Source organism: Sinocyclocheilus grahami, unplaced genomic scaffold (genome assembly GCF_001515645.1).
Source record: "Sinocyclocheilus grahami isolate Dianchi unplaced genomic scaffold, SAMN03320097.WGS_v1.1 scaffold222.1, whole genome shotgun sequence".
Taxonomy (NCBI): Eukaryota; Metazoa; Chordata; class Actinopteri; order Cypriniformes; family Cyprinidae; genus Sinocyclocheilus; species Sinocyclocheilus grahami.
The window spans coordinates 1,786,909-1,797,994 of record NW_015505401.1 but is presented as its reverse complement, the minus strand read 5'-3'; the positions used below and the strand labels follow the sequence as shown (position 1 = coordinate 1,797,994).

The 11,086-nt window shown below is 36.1% G+C and overlaps 1 protein-coding gene across 1 annotated transcript in view; it reads right to left on the bottom strand.

Annotated features, from left to right (window-relative positions):
* Positions 1 to 3,048: 3,048 nt before the first annotated feature.
* Positions 3,049 to 11,086, bottom strand: part of LOC107596646 (serine/threonine-protein phosphatase 6 regulatory ankyrin repeat subunit A) — a 36,759-nt gene continuing 28,721 nt past the window's right edge. The window contains exons 24-28 of the mRNA XM_016287424.1: positions 9,072 to 9,217; positions 8,887 to 8,969; positions 8,684 to 8,766; positions 8,503 to 8,594; positions 3,049 to 4,561 (exon numbers count right to left, since the gene is read on the bottom strand). Of these exons, the coding sequence (XP_016142910.1) occupies positions 4,278 to 4,561; positions 8,503 to 8,594; positions 8,684 to 8,766; positions 8,887 to 8,969; positions 9,072 to 9,217 (688 nt within the window). The 3' untranslated portion in view covers positions 3,049 to 4,277. The remainder of the gene's footprint in view (positions 4,562 to 8,502; positions 8,595 to 8,683; positions 8,767 to 8,886; positions 8,970 to 9,071; positions 9,218 to 11,086) is intronic.

Here is an 11,086-nt window from a genome sequence, read left to right as displayed (position 1 = left end):
TATTGCTGTGTGTGGGTTCTGCTTGTCTATGGGTCTTTGTATTTACAGGATAATTTAGCACAGGGGTCTCCAAATTGTTTCCATTCGAGAGCTTTTTAAAAATGAAAGTGGCTGAGAGCTACCCTTAAATCTCTTATATAATGTATCAATCCAAACTGTTATACATGGTAAAGCCTAATAGGCTACGTGTTAAAATGTGCTGGACATGTTCAAAAAGTACTGATACACACAGTGAAATCATTTCAGAAACAAAAGTAGCAACACTATGCACTTTTTGGGTGCACAAACATTGAAATAAAATCATTAAAAACAATGGCCGGATTTTAAACTAACAAAAAGTATTAACATAACATGTTATCTACTGACAGGTACTAGACCTACATCTTCAAATAAAGTTTTGACAAAAAAAAAAAAGATATACCCACTGATCTAGGCTATATATAACTCTATTATAGATCAGTGGATACAACATTTTGTTTCGACTTTTTTCTCGCAATTTAACAACTTTAATCTCAAGATTTTATTTTTATTTGTATTATTATTGCATGGCCCTAATCCTCTTCCATTCAATTCAGTCACTTTGCAGTCTTGCAAGTTTGGTCTACTTTCTAGCTGCCATTTTTGTCATTGTTGGTCTCTGACAGAAAGGGAGATTCAACCCGGTCATAAATAATAAATAATATGAATTTTTAAAAAATTATTTTTAATGAAATGTACTGGGTTAAATATGTTTAACACAATAATATGGCTTAATTATACTTTCTAAAGATTTTCCAAAAAACAGATTAACTGAATCGACAGCCCTCTTTTTAGTCTACATAAGACTTGTTCTTAAAATAGAAGAATTTTTAAGAATTTGATTTAGATAAATGTTATTTGGATTTAACTATAGATGACAATAGTATTACTAAATTGCATTCCTTGAACTCTGACCCAGAGAAACAATGGGTTTTTATTCAGGGTTAATCAATATTACTTAAATCTTGACTGAAGAATTATAATTACTTTCAGAGTCTAAATGTAATTGGTTTATTCCAAACAGAGTAGCATGCCCCATAAGTGTATTGAAACTATAACGCTTTAATTTCACACTTAAATAAAAATGTTTAGCACTAATCGTTGCAGGAGAACAGCTCTCACTGAAAGTACATTTAAACTGAGATGAACTCTGAACTCTTCTGCACTCTGTCCAGCTAGAAAACAAAAAGACAGCATGTGTTGAACCTTCATGAACCCTTAGAAATTACAGACAATTTTAGAACACATTCAAATGTCATTACAAATACTGGTAGGAGAAATTAAGAAACTCGCGTTTGAATCATCAGTGGCAAATACTTTAAATATAAAAAACATACTTACAGACTGTGAGTCAGAACAGCCGGCATTGTAGTCTACTCTACCAGGATCAGGAAACAGTCCTCCATAAAATGCGCTGCACACATCTGAATATTTGGGTTGAAGTGTTCTGGAACAGTGTTGTAAATACAACTTAACCACTGATTTCTAGTCGTGTCCTCTTTTGGAAGGCCAAACAAAGTAGTTTCGCTTTCACAACGAAAAACACTGCGTCACACACGGCGGGCTTGAGTGAGTGGAGGCCTGCGGGCTAGAGTGAGGAATGGCCGGAGGGCTTGCAGCAACCACATGTGACGACACCGGGCTAGACTCCGCTTCGTCCACGGTGAAAGCCGATCCGGCGATCCACAGCACAAAGTTGATGCATTTTTCTCAGCGACCAGCACGGATCAGCTCTAGGCATGTTGAAGCGATATCGTCCTCTTTTGGAAGGCCAACCAAAGTAGTTTTGCTTTCACAACGAAACAGCGTCTTCACGACATGGCGGCAGCAACAATACTACAGCGAGAATAAAAGTTACGCCTTCTTTCTTTGCGTGAACATTTGGGTGGCGTTATGCAAATCTTCCCACATCGTGACATAGATATGTGGGGGCGTGTTAGAACGAGCCATTTTAAGGTAGATGTGGTTGAATCTTAACTTTCATAAAGAATATCTATTTGGATTTGAGACTTTAGTCTTTGCAACTTTACAGATCTTCTTTATGCACCAAGAGCTTGTAACACTCCAAAGAGAAAGGAAAAATTGAAATCGCATCATATGACCCCTTTAAGATAGGTCTGTACATAATTCCATACTATTTCCAGGATTTCCTCGACCTGTAAATGGTGTTCTTAAAGCTGCAGTCTAGGGTTGGGTATCGTTTGAATTTGATCAATTCCAATTCCGATTCTGCTTATCGATTCCCATTTTCAATTTCAGTGTGGTAAAAAAAAAAATATATATATGAAGTTAAACATTTAGAAATAAAACTTATTTATTAGGTCTTTTTGCAAAACATTGAATTGCTGCCAAACACCATGAACAAAAATCAGCCTCGATTAAAAGCGGAGTGTGCAAAATAGAGCTGCACAATACTGGATAAATTTAGACTTTTTTTTCCCTTTTAAATGAAGGTTGTGGTTCTCTCACAATTCTGAAGAAAAAATATTAGACAAACAAAATCTCATGGAATTTATGAATGGAATGATTCAATGACTCACTCAAGATTTTCTTGTTTCATTACTGGATGAATAAGTGTTTAATTAATAATTTTTTGAAAGAATGATTCAAAGACAAATACATTAACAGCCTCTTTTCACCAATAATAATAATTTTTAAAAAAAGATGCGCACAGGATTTGATTGGCGGAATTGAAACTTTAATTTAACAACTGAAATTGGAATTACCGGTAATTTTCAATTCCCAACCCTACTGCAGTTCGTAACTTTTGGTGCTCTAGCGGTTAATAAACACAACTGCATGCGTCTAGCGGAATAACATTGTAGCCGGAGCTACTTCTCTCTGTTTATGTCTATGACGAATCACGCAGGTACTGGGCTACTCCGCAGCGGTACCTACCCGAACCAGTCTAAAATAGTCAGAATATAAACACTTATTATAGGTGTACCGTAGTGATGGATTCATGATGTACTCGCTTATAACATAAAAAAATAAAAGTTACGGACTGCAGCTTTAAACATTTGATAAGAAAAATAAGATTCGAAGTATTGAACTCATTTATTTATTTAGTCAACCATAAAACATACAGGAATCTCTTGTGAGTAGGGGCAGCAGCGGCCTTCGACCGCACCAATCACTCTCCTTTTTCCCCCAAGAAAAGGACAGGAAAGGAAACAGATCCCAGCTGACCCCCTCTCAGCCGGGAAGCTGTATTGAACAGATTTCCAGTTTCAATCATTCGAAAAATCAAAGCTTGAAAAGAGACAAACACAGGTTTCTGACAGGCCATCACAGAAGGATCGAGTGGTTTGTTTTACTAAATCAAAGTGAGCATACCTGCCCAAAAAAAAGTCATGTTAATAAGAGCCAGAAAAAATATAATATATATTTATATTCATATATCAACATACAAAGAGATCAAATGCTGTTCTACCATTGGTTTACACAGTGTTCCTCATTCTAGAGCAAAGCATGCTGGGAGCCGTTTGCCTCTTCATTTTCAGTGCTTTTCACAGACGTAGTGTTGAACTTCTTGTGCATCGTAGATTTGTTCTCTCAAGCTGCCCCTTCCCTCCATACAGTCATTTATGAAGGCACAAAATGATGATGAAATATGGAAAGTAAAAATAAATACCATCGATAAAAAGAATAATTTATCCTAAAACTGAAGATGGAGACAGTTAGCATTTTAACATCACTCATGCTTGTGGCCAAAAGCATTGCAATGCTGATGTTCATGTCCTCAATTTGCCCTTGCGGTTTTGAAACTACTGAAACTCTGATTTGTTTTATTTCATCCCCCTCAGAGGGACAGAGAAATTGACAAGGTATTAAAATCGCATTTTAAAAAATAAATCATTTCTTTCCAAGTTGTAAATGATCGATTCAGAAGTGCACACTGACTTGAATCCATTGAAAGCATCACAAATATCCCAGTCTTTCACGAGGGAGGATTTGAACGTCCAATCCCAGTTGCACTACGACAGTGTCAAACTGCTTGTGCAAAAGTTGGTCCCAGGCTGCTGATTCTTGTCTTTTATTGCCATGTTGAGAGGTCCGCCCACTTATCCGTCATATTTGTGTAGGGCAAGATGCGCTGGCAGAGGTTGAGCTGATGGATAAGGGGGCTGGGAGGGCCAGCCTGCTGCGCCTCATACATGTTTGTTTGTGTATGTTGTGTGTAGAGACTCTTAAGGCTCTGCGGAGTGGCCGGCCGCTGGGTAATTAAGACAAGATGTGCGCCTCTCCTTTCCTCCTCCTCAGTATGTCTCCGAGTCAGAGTCATTTAGCTCGTCGTCTTTGTAGAAGCCGTCATGGCGGCCGATGCTGTTGAAACTGCAGTAGGAGCTGTGTTCGGAGCGGAGCATGGGCAGACTGTCGAACGTGACGCTTTTGGTGGGGCTGGTGTAGTGATTGATGGCACTGAACGCGAGGCTGGGCACCGCACCTCCGCCGGGAGACACTGGCATCATGGTGGCCAGGATTAGCGCCAGGCAATCTGCCACATCTTTGTTAGGAGCACAAGCAAGGGCTGGAGTGTAGCCTTTTAGAGAAATGAGAGAAGACCCGTCAGGATGCAAAAAAACCCCAAAAAAACACTTGATACTGATGATAATTATTTTCAAATATAACCTATACAGCAGAGAACAAAAGCAGGGGGAAAAAATTATGTAAAGATATATTATGAATTGGGAGATCAATGATTTGTTTAGCTTATTTGTAAACCTAAACCAAAACATAATCATAGTTCAGCTTCAAAATTTCCATGATTTCCTAAATTTCATTAAAATTTCACGTAAAAATACAACTAAGTTTATAAATTCACATAAAAAAAAATAAGTACAGTACCATTCAAAAAGTCTCTTATTCAACCAATTCTTCATTTCTTTTTTTCTTCAAAAATAGAATATATTGTGAAACAAACAATTTAAAAATAAATGTTTCCTATTTCTAATTTATCAATTTAATTTTAAATAATAAAATGTCATTTATTACTGAGATGGCAAAGCTGAATTGTCAGCAAGCATCATTATTTCCAGTCTTCTTTGTCACATGATCCTTCAGAAATCATTCTAATATGCTGATTTGCTGCTCAAGAAACAATACATTTTGAAAATAGTTGTGCTGCTTAAGATTTTTATGAAATCTGACACATGAACAGAAAAAATAGCATTTATTTCATTAGTCACTTCTGATTAATTTATTGCATCCTTGCTGAATAAAAAAACCCAGATCTGTTACATACATACTAGTGGTCGGCCGATATAGTTTGACAGCCGATGGCCGATATCTTGGAAAGCAGGGTGGCCGATGGCTGATATAATTTGATTTATTTTAATCAATATTTAAGAAATTTTAAATCATTTGAAAAATTTATTAAAAGATAAACGTGTAAAATAAACATACTTATACATTAGATGACGAAGTATTTCTCACAAATAAATAAATATTTAATACAAATATAATTAAAAAGGAAGTACACACTGTAACCAACAGAGCACAGGGAAGTTTGTGTGCATTGGGAATCATATTTTTTCAAATAAAGCCAAGGTAACACTCATTTTATATACAGAACACAGTGAAAATGAACGGCAGTGGGGAAATGGATAAAGTGCAGCATAATTTGAAATCACGAGTTTAGAGTTTGTCAATTGTGCGTCTCCAGTGAAGTTGAACTCTGTCCGTATTCGATTCGCACGGACCGAGCATCACGCAGAGAACGCATGCAATAAACAAATGCACACTTCACAAGATCTCACAGCTGGATTCGACTAAGTTTGCAAGGTTTGTGAAATTAAATGTTCATTAGGCATTCAAAGATTTGTTTAAATGATATAAACGCGTATTTGCTGAATGCTGACGGAAAACGAGAAAGCATTATAATGTTTGCCTTTCTACCAATAATATAAAAGCAATCACTACGATACTTTTTTGTATACATTTTAATTTCTTTGTTTAAAGCTACAGTCCGTAAGTTTTGCCTCTTTGTCGCCATCTCTGTCTGAAAGCCTGCAATTGCAGCACGCGGCACAACATACATCTAATGTTTTGAGTAGTATGTGTGGCAGTCAGTGTGGATATTGTACTTTGCACTCACAGATTCTAGCCTACGTCTTGGAATATATGACTCAAATAAGCATTTTCACCGGATATTGCCATCTGAACAAGTAACAAGTCTTCCACATTTGTTCTGACCAACTGAGGAAAAAAGCATTACAATAAATCGTGCTACCAACGGTGATTTAATCTAAATGAGCTCATATCACATCAAACCGTGCAAATTATTATTACTGTTATACTTTATTCTCAAATTATTAATGTTAATAACATCGGCATTGCGTGACTATGAGTATAGTGTGTATAAGCGAGTAGATTTAAATTTCTGTACAGTCTAATATCTAATTGTCATACGTTACATACATACTAGTGGTCGGCCGATATAGTTTGACAGCCGATGGCCGATATCTTGGAAAGCAGGGTGGCCGATGGCTGATATAATTTGATTTATTTTAATCAATATTTAAGAAATTTTAAATCATTTGAAAAATTTATTAAAAGATAAACGTGTAAAATAAACATACTTATACATTAGATGACGAAGTATTTCTCACAAATAAATAAATATTTAATACAAATATAATTAAAAAGGAAGTACACACTGTAACCAACAGAGCACAGGGAAGTTTGTGTGCATTGGGAATCATATTTTTTCAAATAAAGCCAAGGTAACACTCATTTTATATACAGAACACAGTGAAAATGAACGGCAGTGGGGAAATGGATAAAGTGCAGCATAATTTGAAATCACGAGTTTAGAGTTTGTCAATTGTGCGTCTCCAGTGAAGTTGAACTCTGTCCGTATTCGATTCGCACGGACCGAGCATCACGCAGAGAACGCATGCAATAAACAAATGCACACTTCACAAGATCTCACAGCTGGATTCGACTAAGTTTGCAAGGTTTGTGAAATTAAATGTTCATTAGGCATTCAAAGATTTGTTTAAATGATATAAACGCGTATTTGCTGAATGCTGACGGAAAACGAGAAAGCATTATAATGTTTGCCTTTCTACCAATAATATAAAAGCAATCACTACGATACTTTTTTGTATACATTTTAATTTCTTTGTTTAAAGCTACAGTCCGTAAGTTTTGCCTCTTTGTCGCCATCTCTGTCTGAAAGCCTGCAATTGCAGCACGCGGCACAACATACATCTAATGTTTTGAGTAGTATGTGTGGCAGTCAGTGTGGATATTGTACTTTGCACTCACAGATTCTAGCCTACGTCTTGGAATATATGACTCAAATAAGCATTTTCACCGGATATTGCCATCTGAACAAGTAACAAGTCTTCCACATTTGTTCTGACCAACTGAGGAAAAAAGCATTACAATAAATCGTGCTACCAACGGTGATTTAATCTAAATGAGCTCATATCACATCAAACCGTGCAAATTATTATTACTGTTATACTTTATTCTCAAATTATTAATGTTAATAACATCGGCATTGCGTGACTATGAGTATAGTGTGTATAAGCGAGTAGATTTAAATTTCTGTACAGTCTAATATCTAATTGTCATACCACTCGAATTTCATATTAAGAAATTATTTTAACCCAAAAAGCTAATTATGCTCCCTTCGAACTTGTTGTCTTTAAAATACAACTTGTGTAATCCCAGGCTATCTGTAATCAGAAGCACATTTAAAACTGGAATATAATTTTATTTCATTCACGTGTTTCATAAACACAATCTTTTCTGGATTAAAATCCACCATCAAAATGATACATTTAATTATTCTAGCTGCTGTGAGAAAAGGCTATAAACGATCCGCCACCTGCAGCATCCTCACATGCGATAGCCTAGTAGCCCAGACAACTTCTTTATGTTTACAGACGTGACGTAATGACGCAGCGGCATGCTCAAATTTCCCGCAAAAACCTACACGTACCACTCAAATCAGAAAATATTATGATAAGCTGACCGTTGTGAATCTGGCTAAAGTAAGGCGATAGTTTTGAACACTGGCTGGTTATGTACTTGCTCAAATATTGATTTCTGATCATTTTTAACCAAAAAAAAAAAAAAAAAAAAGTTACGGACTGCAGCTTTAACAGTTCTGTCTGATTATTAGACAGACTTCTATCCGTATTAGACAGAACTGTTAAATGATGACAACGAACAAGAGGGAGAATGAGAGCACGGTGTGCTCAAGCGCTACCATTTTCAACGCCGTCAAAATAAAAGTCCTGCCATAAACACATCGGCCAAAGAGAAAAACTTATCGGCCGATGCCTATATTTGAAAAATGCCAGATATCGGCCAATATATCGGTTGACCACTAATACATACACGTACACACGTACACACACACACACACACACATATAAAAGGATCATCAACATATTGTTCATCTATAAACATTTTAAACAAATAAGAAAAACTACAGTCATGATAAGATTAGAAATCATCAGCATTTACCATTTTCATCCACGGCTAGCACACTAGCACCCTTAGCTAATAGTTCTTGGACAACCACAGTCAAGCCATTCCTGGCAGCCACATGCAGGGGCCTGGAACATGACAATTTAATATTAGGCTTATAGTTTAATATATTTTTGTACATCAGTGTAAGTGCATAATTTCTGTGTGTTGACCATACGTTTGTAAAGCTGCATTGGTGGAGTTGATGAGGTTCCTGTCAGTGATCTTCTCCAAGATCAACAAGGCACTGGTTTCATGACCCTATAGAGATCAAATGAAAATCAATACAGTGACAGTAACAGCTATGAGAACATCACACAATCTATACTAGATGCTTCTAACTTATGAGGAATTAAGACATGAGAGAACAGTGTTTCGTACCTTACTGCAGGCCAGATGGAGAGCAGTGTTTTTGTTGGCATCCTGTAGCGTGAGATCTGCTTTTGCACTGCTCACCAAAACCTCTGCCAAACACAGACAGACATCATGACACATCAAAAAACAAACACAAACACAGTTAACTACAAAAATGAAAAACATTTGAGGTTTGAGTGTCAAAGTCCTACCGACTGCATTAGTCTGGCCGTTCTCAGCAGCCATCATGAGTGGGGTTTTGCCTCCAGCATCCACACAGTTCACCTGTGCGTTATGACCCAGCAAGAGCTGCAGACACTCCACATGATCTGTGAATGCCGCAGCATGAAGAGGAGTCCTGTCACAGAGCGAAAAAGTTACAAAATGGACATCAACCACAAAAAGTGAGGGTTAAAATATAAGGTAACACTATTTTAAGGACCAATTCTCACTATTAACATGTTGCTTATTAGCATACATATTTCTAGCATATTGGCTGTTTATTAATACTTCTAAGGCACATACTGATACCTTTTTCTGCATGACCATATTTTTGATCCCTTAACTCTACCTCATACCTAAACTTAACAACTAATTCACTAACTATTAATAAGCAGCAAATTGGGAGTTTGTTCAGGGAAAACTCTATAATTAGTGAATGCGTGTTCCCTGTACTAAAGTGTTACTAAAAACAATTGTTTAACATTATTATTTATAATTTGTTACCATAATGTCTGTATTTTGCTTCGCATCTATACATTTCCATAAGAAAAACATGTGACATCATATTTACTCGATTTAAGGGGGGGAAAAAAACTACATTATTAGGTAATATAGAGAATATATAGTTTTGGTTCAATTTCCAATAGCAAAATTACAGTTAAGTAAGACTTTAACCGTGTTATTTTAGCATTCTTTAAAAACTATTATAGTATTTATTAATATTTTGAATTGGCATTTATTTTTATGTGTTCAGTTTTTTAGCAATTTTGTTATGTTTATCAATTTTTTTTATTTCAGTTTTAGTAATTTTAGTACTTCAACTTTTAAGATGCCAACATTTCTAAGTTTTTAAGTCTTATTTTATTTCAACTTTACTCAAATGAACTCAAATGATTTTTAAGTTTTAGTTTTGCTTAACTCTTTCCCCGCCATTGACGAGTTATCTCGTCTTTTAGAAGACAACGCTTCCCCGCCAAAGAGGAGTTTTTACGGCTTTTCGTGTTTTCACTGTTATACACTCGGGGGCGCTATTACACATCTTCTGAACGAGTACAAAACCTCCCGAACATAAACATGTGTACAGGACGGAGAAACGAGCAATCTCTTATGTAAACAGATGCATATGAAAAATAATGCGATCATCAGCAATGGCAGCATATAAATGAAAACTGCATGTTACGGAGCAAAATGCTGATCCAGGAGGTGGTATATGTCTGTGCAAGCTTTGGAGGTGTTGATAGAAGCGATTTACTGGATTTATGCTTTGATAATCGTACTGAATATTACCTAGATGTAGTTTTTGATAAAAATTTGATTCTCACCTTTTTGCTCAAAATTATGTATTTTTATGAAAACTACCTATATTCAAGTGTTGATAAAAAAAATAATGCTTTAAGCTAGAATAAAACTTTTTTTTTTTTTTTTTTTTTTAAAGTAGAGGCTCTGATCTTTATTTTGGTGTATTGCATATTCAAATATTCATACAGCAAAATATTCTGGAGGCCATGAAATTTTAGTGAAAATAATCAAAATCGCTGGCGGTGGCTGGCAACTTTTTTCAAAAATGCTGGCGGGGAAAGAGTTAATAACAGCACTGTTTTGTCCACCATTGATATTACATTAAAGAAATTAAACGGTATTAACTCTTAAAATACACTATATAAAAAAAATACAAATAAATGAAAGTGTCCTCACAAGGCACATCGATCTTAAAGGGTTAGTTCACCCAAAAAATTTAAATTAGCCCATGAATTACTCCCCCTCAAGGCATCCTAGGTGTATATGACTTTCTTCTTTCAGACGAATCCAGTCGGAGTTATATTAAAAATTGTCTGTGATCTTCCAAGCTGTTTAGTGGCAGTCAGCGGGTGCTGCAGTGCATCCGTCCAAAAGCGCATCTATCCATAATAAAAAGTGCCTCACACGGCTCCGGGTGGGTGAACAAGAAAAACAACCATATTTAAAACGCTAGCTAGCTTGCGCTCACTGTTGTAGACGGAAGCAG